At 35.3% G+C, this 14,787-nt stretch overlaps 1 protein-coding gene across 3 annotated transcripts; it reads left to right on the forward strand.

Annotated features, from left to right (window-relative positions):
- Window positions 1–1,270: 1,270 nt before the first annotated feature.
- LOC110640294 (polypyrimidine tract-binding protein homolog 1) lies at window positions 1,271–8,005 on the forward strand. Of its 3 annotated transcripts, none has more exons than XR_002492053.2 (10): window positions 1,271–1,653; window positions 2,488–2,697; window positions 4,003–4,065; window positions 4,171–4,244; window positions 4,366–4,461; window positions 6,195–6,252; window positions 6,340–6,444; window positions 6,542–6,623; window positions 7,084–7,317; window positions 7,451–7,595. XR_002492053.2 is itself a non-coding variant. In XM_021791545.2 (10 exons), exons 1-10 carry the CDS (start codon window positions 1,471–1,473, stop codon window positions 7,814–7,816), a joined length of 1,350 nt encoding a protein of 449 aa, XP_021647237.1. In that variant the 5' UTR covers window positions 1,271–1,470; the 3' UTR covers window positions 7,817–8,005. The 3 variants fall into 3 exon arrangements, 2 of the variants coding, with proteins under 2 accessions (XP_021647237.1, XP_021647238.1); XM_021791545.2 differs by having other exon boundaries at window positions 7,084–7,196; window positions 7,451–8,005; XM_021791546.2 differs by having other exon boundaries at window positions 1,320–1,653; window positions 7,084–7,149; window positions 7,451–7,602.
- Window positions 8,006–14,787: the final 6,782 nt, after the last annotated feature.

Genomic DNA, 14,787 nt, shown 5'->3' on the forward strand with positions numbered 1-14,787 from the left:
TTTAGCTGAAGTTAAATATAAGTATAACTAAAAATTTTAAATTTGTATGAACTCTAAAACTCTAAACGTGAAAATTTTAAATTTATATAAATTTTATAATTAACTTAAATATTAAAAATATAATTATAATTAATTTTAAGGATTATAAATAATTTAGATAAAATTAATATTTTATCTTTTATATATTTATATAATATAAATATAAATATTGTGATTCGTTAATATTTTGAAAGATTTCATATTATTTATAATCATAGATTATTCTTTTATCATCAAGATTTTTTTATGTAAAATAACTTTAATACTAATTGTAATATTTTATATTTATATAACTTAAACTTTATATTGTGAGATAAATTTATTTTTAGAGTTTTTCTTTTAGTAAAATTGACAAGTTTGTAGAATAAATTCAATCCATAATATGCTAATTTCCATATCAATTTTATCATTCAAGTTGAAACCAGCGTAAGACTCCGGGCTCATAGCCCACTATCCAACACAGAATGTACTACAAGAACCCAGGCCTGTAAACAAAACTAGGCCTAAAATGCAAGCAAAACATAGGAACTGGACAACGGGTAAGGATCCGAATCCCAGCCCGAAACCTGTCATCAGACGCAACTATTGAGAGGAGAAGAGAAGAGCTGCATAGGCTATCATCGGGTAGGGCACAAACATCACGGGCGGCACAATCACAAGGATCTTCGCCCCGCAAGTGGCTTACAAATCACCTAACTTAAAAAAGAAATTTAACAATAACATTTTATAAAGTTTTATTTACTTTATTTTGAAAAAATAAAAATATGCAATTGGTGCACTAATTAACTAAATACACAATTGGTGCACTAATTAACTAAGTAATTTAATTCAATAAAAAATATATAATCAAATTAATTTACAAGCAAGGTAGGTGAAATATTTTTTTTTTTTGACAAAAAACGATGATAGTAAAAAAAAACTTATAATTAAATCTAGGGTGATATTTAATAAGATAAATTATTGAATAATTTATTTTTATATTTTATTTTATTTTTAAATAAAAATAATATTTAATTATTATAATAATATAAGAATGAAATTAAAATAAAATACGACTATTTCACAAAATTAACCAAGACGAAATGTTTACAACCGGAGTATTTGGGCTAAAGACATACCAATAGGAAAATAAACCGAAGTTTATTGCGAAAGAAAAAGGGTAAGTAAAGCGAAGTGTTCTTTATTGTAATTCCAATAATATCCTTCAGATTGGAGTAATCCAAATTCCCAATAATTAGAAAAAAATCCATAAAATGGGGAGAATATAGTAAATTTACGAAGACCAGAACGAATACTACAAAGTGATCTCACGCCGTCGCCTCGTCCCAAAACGTATGCCTAATATTTTTTGACCGGAAAATCCCAGCAATTCTTGACGCCTAGAATCAGACTCCTCTGTCTATCGGTAGGCACAATCCCAAATCCCTGTAGATGTCCACGTCGGGGCAGCCCCAATTTCGATACACGCAAACCCCATCGAAGGTTTTGCATCTCCGGAATCTCCCATGGGAGTGCACGGAGGAGGAGCTGGTTGAGCTCTGTAAACCCTTCGGAAAGATCGTTAACACTAAGTGCAATGTCGGCGCCAATCGGAATCAGGCCTTTGTCGAATTTGTAAGCTCATCCTCTCTCTCTCTCTCTTTTTTTTTTTTTTTTGTGGGGGGGGGTGGGTGGTGGGGACCTTTCTTTAGGCGGTTGGAAAGTTTAAGAGGTCAATTGATCGTAATCTGTTTCGCGTATTTTGACTAGTTTGGTTCGATTTGTTCTTCTTGACTTGTTTATCTAAAAATAGATTCCTGAAAATTTTTGAAGTTTGAAGTCTCGAATTCTCATATTCAACTCTGCCTGCATAAGTACATATGCTAAATGGGAATTAATTTGGGTTCAGTTGTTCTTCTTGGCTTTGTTTGCATGGAAAATGTCATTCCTGGGTGATTTTCTTGGGGCTAGAAATTTTTACTTTTTAGTGCAGTTTGCATGGATGAGAAATGCTTTATTATGATTATTAATAGTAGTTTCATATTTGTTTATTATAGAGAATAGTTTGAATAATCTTATTGCGGGGTGTAGATTTGGTTTTTCCTGTTGCTGCAGAAAATAATTCAGTTGGGTTATTTTTTACTTTTTGGGAGCTGAACGTGTATAGAAATCTGTAGGTTAATATGTACTATGAATAATGATAGGGAACATGGAGTGATAATCACCCCCCTAGCGTTTGAAAGAACTATTTTCCATGTGTTTTTATGAAAGGAATTAGTCATTCATTGTCTTCATTTGATTACTCTCATGCCTGTATTGCATGTCCATTATGAATGTGTTCTTTCAGCTCATTACTCATATTGAGTTGTGCTTATTTACTCCTAAATAGGTCCCTTTTGTTTATAGAAGTATCATATCATTTTCCTGCGAGACCTAAATGTTAACAGGAGCAGTAAAACACTTTTGCAGGCAGACTTAAATCAGGCAATTCAAATGGCTTCATACTATGCATCATCGTCTGAGCCTGCACAGGTTCGTGGTAAGACAGTGTATATTCAATACTCAAATAGACATGAAATTGTCAACAACAAAAGTCCAGGTGATGTTCCTGGAAACGTTTTGCTGGTAACAATTGAGGGTGTTGAAGCTGGTGACGTGAGCATTGATGTCATTCACTTGGTAAGTGCTTTCTATCTGTGATTTCTCTCGATTTTTGGAGATATTTTTGGTTTGTGAGAAGATCATAGTAAATACATTAACTAAGAATGTATCAATTCTTTGTTTTTGTTCGCGTTTAGCTACTTGTCCATGTCTTAGTGAAAAAATAAAATTTGCCCTATTCATTAAGAAAAATTTTATAATCTATCATAAAGAATGAGCATTAAAGTTTATCCCTAAAATGGGCTGAGTGAAAGTGAATGATTTATGTATTTAATGCCAATTAGTTTGGGGTTGAGACTTAGTTGAGTTGAATTGAGCACCATAAGAAGATAGCATCGTTGAGGACAGGGATATGCTTTTCCTGCTCTTTGGATACACAGTTTGTTAAATGCAGCAAAGTCGTGCAAAATTGGCATGGATTTCGGATATGTTTGGCAATTGATGAATGTTGTGTAGATTGAATAGATATTCAGTCACTTACATGCATGCCTGCCACCCTAGTTAAGGTGTAAGGTGGTGCAAAAGGGCAAAGGCATAACTGGTGTGTCTTGTGTCTTGTGTCTTCTTCCTATTAGAAATACAATATTTTAATTAATTTTTGTTAAGACTTAATACATTTCATTTTTTCCTTTTTCATCCTTTGAATTATTGAAATTTTCTTAGTGCTTGTAGCCAAACTTGGGATAAATTATGCATGTGCTTTACACTTGAGTTATATGTCAACTTGAATGATTCCTTCAAGACACTGCATCAGAGAAGATGCCATTCATATATTGTTATGATGATTGCTCTGTGAATCGGCATGCATGCCTAATGTTCCATATGATGGATACCTATCCATAATATCTTATTTTAGTTTCTTTGAAATTTTATCATTCTCATTGGTTTTCTATATACTTGAAGCATCTTTCTTAAACTGGTGAACAAAGTTCCCCCCACCCACCCCCCCTCCCCTATATATGGGACACAGGTAGCTTCATCTTTTATTATATATTATACAGAGCTAGCGTCCTGATTGGATTACATATTAATTATGAGTCAATTTTAATTCAAATTAGTTGAATACAGATGGTGTGCCTCTTATTTAGATTCTTTTGTTGGAGGCAGTTTGGAAATATTATCATGTATGTCATACTCCTTTCTAAGGTCTATCTTGACACATACATGTACAGGTGTTATTCTGCACTTATTTCTCAAATGTTTGGGTTTTTAAACTAGTTGCTTTTTGTTGATGCTTGGTATGGCCTCCAATGGTGTATAATACAATAATTGGTTTTAAATTTATTAAAATGTATGATCATATATGGTTGAACCTTGTTTCAGGTATTTTCTGCTTTTGGCTTTGTGCACAAAATTGCTACTTTTGAAAAGGCTGCTGGATTTCAGGCGAGTTATAAAAAATCCCTTGGTCTTTTTGAGATTGCTTCTCCCCACTCTTTTAAAACCCTTCCCTAAAATGTTGCATGGTCAATATATGGAATATCCTGGCAGGCACTTATTCAATTCACTGATGCGGAGACTGCATCTTCTGCAAGGGTTGCCTTGGATGGGAGAAGTATACCTAGGTATGGAGAGACTGCACCTCCACCTCTCTCACATTTCTGCACAACTATATATAGGATTTAGTCAGCCTCGAAAGTATTGACGATTTGCAATCTCTTTTGTTTATGTTTAAAAAAAAAATAGGTACTTGCTTCCAGAGCATGTTGGTTCATGCCACTTGCGCATTTCATATTCTGCACATACCGATCTTAATATCAAGTTCCAATCTCATAGGAGCAGGTAAAGAAAGGGACTTAGGAGGTCTATATTTAGATATTTTCTAAAGGTTGTATGTTTGATCATGTTTGTTGCTCAGAATCTTTCATTCAGAAATTTACTTGTGCTGGTATTTGAGGTCTTGCTAATTGGTATGTGTGCTTTTGTCATCTAGGGAGTTAGTGAAGCCTGGTAGGCAGAACACAGATGTTTTGTCATGGCCACTTAGTAATTTCCTTAATCTTTTGATAGTAGTTCTCTTTTGATAGTAGTTCTGTTGCATTTGCACATTGTTGAATTGCATCGAATGAAGCAACTGCGTCTTAATACAAACAATCTCTGTTCATTGCTAGAAACTCTTAAACTTTCTTTTAGTCTTGCTTATTGAACCGTTTGATGTTTCTGTAGTTTTTAATGCTTCAATTGTTGAATTGCATTGAGTGAAGCAACTGTTGCTTAATACAAACAATTTCTGGTAATTGTTTGTAGTTTTTTTTTACTGAATTATTATTTGATGTTTTGCATTCTACATTATTTAGTTTGCAAACAGGAAATGCTTTCTTTGTTTCCTTTTCAACTTGGAGATATTACTGTCATTTTTTGCTGAATGGGTTTGAAAAGGCTATGTTAACAATCACAAAACTTTTCAGATATTTGTTATTGTCGGAAAGCTGTAGATTTGACTTTTGAGGGATTTCCTGATCTATGAGAGATAATACGAGGAGAAATGGTCATATGTTGCTAGTTTTGAATTGGATAATTAAATTACACAAGCTGCCTTGAGTCATAGTTGTTCATGGTGCACTGGACCCTATAGCATGAGAAAGGCATGCCTGACAAGCCTTCACTAGGATTGAGGCAAGGTGACATCACAGTGGCTAGTTCCTGTTGCAAGATGCAAGGCATGAGAAAGGCATACTTCACAAGCCTCCACTGCGAGACCTTGTTGTTAACATGCTGCAAATGCCTTGGCTGTTTGGAAAGTCTCCTAATTGAACTGTCTACCACCCTGAAATTACATCACCAATACTCCTCTTTTTATCATTCACATGCCTCAATTCTCTCCTATGTTATTGTGGCTGTACTCTCTCTTACACACACGCACACACACAGCAGTTCTGAAATATCATGTAAACTGCCTTAAAATGGGCTTCAAAGAACTTAATAGATTCTCCTTTAAAGGAACCCTAGATGCAAGAATATTTGGTGGAGTTGCATTCTAATTTGATTTTGAACCATATAAGTGTTTTATATTGGCCAATAAACAAAAGTCAGGGCAGCTATATTGTGTGTGTATGCATAGGCTTTATGTTCCACATTGGCAAAGCAACAATTTTTTACCCCCTCTTGTTGTTTGCATTCTTTCTTTTTATTTTCAGTGGGTTCTTACATGCACATGAAACTAAACATTTGTGTTGTTGGAGGCTGTTTTGCTAATGTCAGTTAAGCTTGGTCTTAATTGAAAATTTAATATTACTGAAAGAATAATATTTTTGGCAAGGCAACTGGTTGATACAAGACACTTTTCTCTTTGTTTGCTTATCACACCATATACCTAGCAGCAGAATGCGTAGAGGAAAACATCCAACTCTTGACAGTTTCCCTCACATAATATGATAATTTCATTGCTTTTTAAAAAAAAAAAAATTTGTCTATCCTAATTTATGCCTGTTAAACTTTGCATGCTTACTCATGTATTATCAATAGCACCTTCTGCACTTCCTAATATCCGTGGTTTTGTTTATCCAATTTTGCAGGGACTATACAAATCCGTATCTGCCTGTGAATCCTACTGCAATTGAGGGACCTGTACAGGTGGGTACTTCCATTTGAAGAGTCTAGGACACTGTATCTCAGGTTTCAGTATTGAGTTTCCACTTAAAAGCTTCCTGTCTTCTCCAGTCTGCTGTAGGTCCAGATGGAAAGAAGAAAGAACCTGAGAATAATGTACTTCTTGCATCCATAGAGAACATGCAGTATGCTGTAACAGTTGATGTTCTTCATACGGTGAGACTGCATCAATTTTTCCATTGCATCTTGCTTGAAGTTCTATTTAGTTTTATGTGAATTTTACACCTAATGCTCTGGCTGTTTCCTGTTGTAGGTATTTTCTGCATTTGGTAACGTCCAAAAGATTGCTATATTTGAGAAAAATGGTGGAACACAAGCTCTAATTCAGTACCCTGGTATGCCTTCTTCCACGATGACATATTGTTCATGAATGCAGTGTGATTTATGCATGTCTGTGATGGCTTCTTTGTAGACAATCACACAATCAATGTAGTTTAGTTTTAGTATCAGGTGTTTCTGCTCCAAGAACCAATTCTAGATTAGCTACTTTGTGGTGTGTGAACTAATGAGTTATATTCCACCAATCAGACTTTCAACCATATTTGAATTCTAGTTGATTTATTTATTTTTTCTGGGAAAGCTTTTTCTTTGCCTTCACAGTTTTGCTTCTTATTGGAGTAACTTTATATAGTCCTGCCAATAGTTTTGCTTAGGATTTGTTTGTTCCATTGAACATGTTGCTGACAAAAATAATATCTGTATTTTTTTTCTCTACTGCCAATTGTTAATGATGCACATGCTCTTATTTTTTTTATTGACGGTTTAAGATGATCTTTTGTCGGCATTGTTTTCCAGATGTTGCAACTGCAGCAGTAGCCAAAGAAACTTTGGAAGGACATTGCATTTATGATGGTGGCTATTGTAAGCTTCATCTATCATACTCTCGTCATACTGATCTCAATGTAAAGGTATAAAAATGTGCTTTTGAGTTAATCTTCATGAGAATAAAATGAGAAGAAAAATAAAAGATGCTGTGTAAGAGGAAAAAGTGCATCCGTTCCTGGTCAAAAAAGATTGGTCCTTTAAAACGTATGCTTCTTGACACTTGATTGCCCCCTTCTTGTTGGATATAATTGTCATCCCATTTATTAAAAAATCTATAGGAGAATATAATTAATTGCTCGCTGTCTCTTTTTTCCCCCTTTTTTCTTTTCTTTTACAGGCCTACAGTGATAAGAGCAGAGATTACACCATCCCGGACGCAAGTTTGCTTGCAGCAGGACAGGTTTCTGGCATCCCTACTACTCCATCTGTGTGGCAGAATCCTCAGGCTGCTCCTATGTACCCCATTAACAACTATGCCGCTGCAGCTGCTGTCCCCACGCAAGTTCCTGCTGGGCAAGTGCCTGCTTGGGATCCAGCTGTGCAGGCAGGAGCCCCAGCTTATGCATCAGTTCCTGGCACATTTCCTGGTCAAACATATCAAGCAGCTCCAGTACCCTCATATGTCACTACAGCAATGCCCGCTGGATCCTCTCCTCTTTCGCAAGGCAGCCCAATTGCTCCTGGTGTGGTTTCCATGCAATGACTCAACCAGGGTTTCAACCAAATGTGCGACCTGGTGGGGCTCCACCTCCAAGCTACCATCCTTATTATGGCTGATGATTTGTATGTTCCTCTTTGAACAGTGTTTGCCTTTCAAGCATTTGTGTCTGGTAAAGATTATAAATCTTTTATGGTAATTGCAAAAAGAAAAAAAAAATCATATTTGCTTTTATTTTTGTTATGTTTTTCTCGGCTGCATGAGATTGATATGGTAGATGGAATCTAATTGTAATCTTTTTCATTCTGTTCATATCTTCTTCAATGATATTAAACCTGTAGCATAGAGACTGGCTTTTGATGGTCTCTGGTTCTCTGTGTCCTTTAAAGACCCTTTTAGCACTAGTTCATAATAGGAAATCCTTGTTAATTAGATCAAATATAACAAATGCTTCATGATCTAAAAATGTTGTGAAAATTTGTACTCCATCTTCTGCGGCAATCTCTGAATGTATTATTTTATGGGCAATTCATGACCAATAAAACATGTTGAATTTGTTTGTATGTGTCTTGGACGTGTAAATGCCCTTTTTATTTATTTTTTTTAACACAAAATTTAAAATATCATTTACAACATACAAACCAACAACCCATGAGCCAACACAAGATTCCAAAACAATCTGGGGAAGAAAAGCAGAACTTCCGTCGGGGCTATATAGCAAATCACCTGCGATAGACTGAAAATGGCAACCCATTGGTCAGAAACATCCACCAACAGCTCTACACATCAGAAACAAGATAAATCCAGAGTCCAGTCAAACTAAATCAAGAACATCAACACTAGAAAACCCATTGTTCCTTTGTAGCCTGAGAAAAGCCAAACGAGCTCATCAACTGCTTGAGTTTCTCGTGTTGAGACACTCGGTAAGGATGACAAAGTTGGACTCCAGTGGGTTGCTAGACAACATAAGGTGCTTACCATTAACAGGAATTTTGACCCTTACCTGATGCCACCCTGGATGCACGAGGCTGTCGATTCTTAATCCAGCTATGGGTACGCCCAAAACATATCGGTATTTAAATGACCTCACCATACAAGCTCCTAGATCTTCAAGAAACCAAACAAACCCAAAAGACTATAAACAACTCAGTTCGGAGAGGGGAGGGTAACCCATTCCCCTGCTGGAGAGACCACCATTCCCTGCCCAGAGCAGGGAATGACCACTGGAGACCGTCCTTTGAGAGAAACCAAAACCTGAGTTATAGAGAAAATTCTCTTCCTAGTTTACTAGAGAGAGACGTTGGTAAAGGCCATTTTATGTGAAGTGCAAAAAGACATCATTGCTATTTTGTAGTTGCTTTAGCAAGTCCAGGTTTTCATTCTCCTATGAGTTTTAGGCCTACAGACTTGCGAGGCGCGGACAGGATTCAACACTAACAGAGTAACAGATGCATTGAGTCGGTTATCCTAGTTGGGCTAGGAAGTAGGAACTATTAGTGTAGCAGTTAGCAAAAATGGATCTTCAAAGTCTCCTTATAAGAATTTATTCAGTTTGTGTCTCAAAAAAGAGTATTGTCAGTGCTTTGAACAAGGCCTTACTCTAAACTGTGCACTCAAAAACTCGAAATGATAACTCAATTCTTTGGATGGCCTACATGTTTCACAAGCAAGCGTTTGTGCAGCTAGGGGTCAACTTCTTCGGTAGTCATGTGGGTAAGAGACGGTGCTAAAGTGGCCTTCCATGTTTGTACTAAATGAGCTGATGAAATTTCTACGAAAATGAAGCATTTTAGCTTGGAATGCTAGAAAGAGCTAGCCATCTAAAGCTACTGCTGAGGCCTTATATTGGAAAGATGCTTATGGCCACCGAGGAAACATGGTTGTCATCGTTTAGATAGCTTTGATACATACAATGGGTGTCTCAAAAAATGCAGAAACATCGAAATTTTTTTTCAAAAAAAATGGCATAGAGTTGACTTGACTACTTGAGATGTCTACTTGATACTTATTTGATGACTTCTTATTTATCTAGTTGTATAAGATGAGAAAAGCTGGTAACGAATTTGGATTTTCATGGCTTTACATATTATATTCCTTCCTATCTTCTCCCTCTGTTAAGAAAATAACAATTAATAATTAAATTATAGATGTTAGAATTATGACTCAAAATCTTAGTGAGATTTAGAGAGATTTTTTTTTTAATTTGAGTTGGAGAAATATTCTTCAATGGGATAAATGAATATTTCCTATTTATTTTAGTGTTATTCTTGGGACTCCTATTATTAGGATTGAGAGAATTAACACTATAAATAGGAGAATGATGGAAAATGTTATTTGACTTTCAATTCATGGAATAAGGCTGTCGCCTATTGTAGAGAGGTCGCCCATCATAGAAAGGGGCTTTGTCAATTGCTGAGAATTTGTCTCTATCAATTGCAGTGGAGAGAGTTTTTGGCCTAAGTTAAAGAAAGGATATAGAATTCAAGAAGAAGAGATTCTTGTCCATTAGTGAGAGGGCTCTTGCCTATATAATTGAAGACACCCTTCATGGTGTAGTATTGAAATAGTAAATATATTGGGTTATGTCTAGAGGAGACTAAGAGAGACTAACTAATATATTTACCATGAGCATATTGTAATGGGAACTCTTGAGTGTAATTGGGTTTATGGGTAGTATAGTTTTAAGCTTGTAATTGATGATTTATTATTGTTAATAGTGGAATATTGTATGTCCATAGATGTAGCCTTATGTAGAGATGGTGAATCACATAAATATTATTATGTTGTATGTCTGTTTTATTTCTTTGCAGTTTACACGCTTTTGCAGTGCACAACAATTGTTATCAGAGCATAAGGACATGGGGATGATCTTGGTGAGTTCAGTTAAAGGTGGAGCTATTGTGACATGTAGAAAGTTGCAGATGCAATGATTGTGATAGTGGAGAGTTGAATTTGAGGTAGAGCTTTTGATGCAAAATTAAAAAAAGTTGATAACGCGAACATCTTTTTTTTTTGAAGAAATACACTCAAGATGAAGATTGGACAGATTGATAATTTGATTCAAGCTCATGTTTGGAGATGTGATGATTGAAAGCACTTAAGAATTCGAGATATACAATAGTTTATGAATTTTGAGTTAATGTGGAAATTATTAGAATTATGACTTAAAATCTTAGTGGTATTTGGAGAGATTTTTTCCTAATTTGAGTAAAATAAATATTCCCCAATTAGATAGAGGAATACTTCATATATAAAGTAGAACTTTTACTTTAGTGTTATTCATAAGTTTAGTGAGACTCTTAATTAATACTATAAATAGAAAATGGTGCAAAGAGTTATTTGGCTTTCGGCTTATGAAGTGAGACTGTTGCCCATTGTAGAGGGGCTCTTTGTCAGGATGTGGCTCTTCCCATTGATGAGGGATACTTGCTCATTATAGTGGAGAGAGACTTCGGCCTAAAGTAGAGAAAGGACATAAAATTCAAGAGGAAATGATTCATGTCCATTAGTGAGAGGGCACTGGTCCATATAGTTGAAGATACCCTTTGTAGCGTAGTGTTGAATACTCTTTGTGGTGTAATGTTAAAATGGTAAATATATTGGGTTATGTCTGAAAGAGATCAGGATGGACTAACTAATACATTTTTACTATAAGCAGATTGTAATGAGATCTTTTGGATGTAATTAGGTTTATGAATAGTATAGTTTTAAACTTGTAATTGATGATTTATTATTGTTGATAGTGGAAGATGATATGTCCTATATGGAGAGGATGAATCAGTTAAATATTATTGTTTTATATGTTTATTTTATTTGTTTGCAGTTCACAACAGTAGAGAATGGAGTTGCAAAGCCAAACCATCAAATCAAAATTTAACTGGCTTTTTGTGAGCTTTGCTAGATTAAATAACGTGAACAAGGATGATGTTGGATATTTGAAGCTGCTTTTTAGCTTGGAGCAATTGGGCACAAAAGGAGGTATAATGCTGCAGGAAGGAGGAATGCTGCTGTTATGGTGGGCATGCGATGCATAGAACTATGAAAGATGGGTTTGATAAAGGGGAGGAATTTCCTCTTTCATTGCATGGGAGCAATTAACCACTTGCCTACAAGCTTCATGAGCATTTGAGTTGCCCGATCCATTGGCTTGTACATTCAGGTATTAAATAAGAAAATGAAAATGATTTAAAATATTATGAGAAGATCTTTTCTATGTGGATGCTTTCTTTGAATGTTATGGTAACTGTATATCCACTTGGCATTAGGTCAAATTATATATTATTGTTGTTACTACTCTTTATAGTTAAGGAAGTTGATACGTCCCTGTCAACGAAATGATCCGAGTGACTTGCCAAATCCGTGCATATCTTCTCCAAAGAACGGACCAAACCCTGTCAACGGCATTTGATTCAATTAGATTTATTTCTCTTGGGGGTAAAAGAACGTCCTCGATTAAAATAGAATGGGTGATTTTGGTGTCATTTCTTTAATGATGTTTTGCTTCTGTTCTTGTCTAAATAGATAAATCAGATTTGATTTTGTAAGGGATACATCAAAAGTGGAGTAAAGCTGGAATCTTTGGAAATGATGTGACTGTATATCCTCCCTGTTCCTTGATCCTCAGGGGTAACCCTTTTCTTGGAATCAAATGCAATTGTTTGCTTGTCCCTAGGTGATTATAACCATTATATACATACATGGTCCACTTTGCATGTCCTTGTAAAGAGAAGTTCCTTTTTACACATCCCTATTGAATGAACAATGCAACATTTTTATATTATTTGCCGCAGATTTCAGTCATAGAGCAATATATGGTTCCCTGATGTTGTTAGCTGGTAACCAGACCATACCAAATGGGGACATCACCTTAATACCTCAATTTAGCATGCAACAGGAGTAACATGTCCAGCTTGACTTCTTATTCTTCTTCTCTCTATATCTTTACATATGAATTGAAGATGAGATGGTTGCATTTGGTGAATGTCTTTCACCATCTTAATTTCAAATATTTGATGAGTATATAATGTGGTATTTAGGTGGGGTTTGGCATTTAATAAATTGGTATGCCTTTCTATCAGCAGGAATTGAATGGTGGACAAAAAGGGAACAAACTTGTTCCATCACTCAATTTTCATCTTTGGATACATGTGATGTGTTGGAATTGTGGCATTTCTTAATCAAACATTAGCTGTATGCAGCAACCACTAATAGATGATTCTGCGTAGTCAATTTAATCTATATATATGGGTGCCTCAGGGTTTTTTTTTTTTTATTATCTTTATAATTTACCTTATGAACATCTCTTAATCTCAGTATAAAGTAATATTATCTTTAATTCAAATTAGAAAATAAATTTAATGGGGACAAAAACTCTTTTTAGGAGGATTGAGAGCAAGGACTAGAACTTGGAATTAGAACTTGGCTCTGGTATGCCTTTTAACAGCATCATCTTTATCACCGCAATCCCATATGGGAGTATGAGATATTGATTCATTTTCCACGTTTGCTTATATTAAGAAATCTGCGAGACCACCACCTGAGTTGCAAGATTAATCAAAATACTCGCAAATGCTACTAGGCTAGACCCTGTTTGCACCAGAAAACAGGCCATTCATAGAGTTATATTGGGATGCAACTGGATGCGAACTGCTCAATTATTCATTACCAAAATTAAAATTTGTAATTTTTAGCATTAAACTGAACAGATCATAACAAATGCTTATTAATTAACAACCTGTTTGAATATATCGATGATTGCTGTTAGCTACTGGTGTGGTTGAAACCAACGATCAAATGATAAAGGTTGGTGTGTGGCAATAGTTAAAAATCTTAACTTTTCAACATTTCATCAATAATTGTTGCATTCTGAAAGATTGCTACAATTACCAACATCATCGAATGTTCCAAAATAGCAGTTAGGACATAAAATGCTAGTCATTGACTGGATCAATCTCTTACCAAAGCACGCGTAAAATTTATGGCTTTTTAATACAGTGATGATCAATATTTGAGGAGGAAATTAAGCCTACTAATTATCAGGTGCCATCAACTATTCTTTTTTTTATTTTTTTAACTGTATCTCAGTTCCTGGATTCCATTCTGAAATTGCCAAAGGGCAACTCAGTTGGAGTGGAGTAGCCGTGAACTCTAAGATTAGAGAGATGGACAACAGTGAACCCACAATAGGATATGCTGGGGTATCAGGTGGATACTGTCTCCTATATGGCTATAGCATCAGTGAATTCATAGCTATCCTAGCCTTCTGTGCAGTTATCTATGATTAATTAATTTAAGTTCCCAGAAACCATTAGTAAGTTAGCTAGACACAGATCATAAAGGAATATCAAAGGTATTTTTCGGTGGCTGAGTTGGGTCCTCAGTCATTATATAAAGAAATTAAAGGGTCAGTTCATGTCCCAAAATGAAATGGGTCTGCTTTTATTGAACAATCATGACTATTTCTGAATTCTCTTTTACACAATTTATCGCCTAAAAGCTACTTACCATATCTAACCAGCTGTGTAGAAATCAAACTCTCTCTTTACAAGTTTTCAGAGGTTCATCTCTTAATCTCAAACAAGATGTACTCTGGACCTTGAAAAGTTTGCTTTTACTGCACTGAAATCTTCCATAAAGGTGGCTCAGGAATCATACAAGTGAATTGAGACATTAAGGCCCACTCAATCTAGTGCTAAAGATATGCATTTTTTTTCAATTTGATTGTGCACATCCATGGCATTATATAAAATTCCAAGCTTTTGGTGAAAAAACAACTTTTGAAATCAGGACAAAAGGCTAGGAACATGTGATCTAGTGCTAGTACACAAAGCATTGGACCATGGTGACTACACACGTGGTCTGAAAGATGATAATCGTAATAATTAAGTTTACTAATTAGTGGGATTAGTGAAAACTGGACTGGAATTAGATTGATGGAGCCTTCATGGGTCCAATGCTTAAAGGAACATGCCATGTGAAAATGACTATTGCTCTATATATACAGCACTGAAGCATAG

The sequence above is a fragment of the Hevea brasiliensis genome, chromosome 16 (assembly GCF_030052815.1).
Source record: "Hevea brasiliensis isolate MT/VB/25A 57/8 chromosome 16, ASM3005281v1, whole genome shotgun sequence".
Classification (NCBI taxonomy): domain Eukaryota; kingdom Viridiplantae; phylum Streptophyta; class Magnoliopsida; order Malpighiales; family Euphorbiaceae; genus Hevea; species Hevea brasiliensis.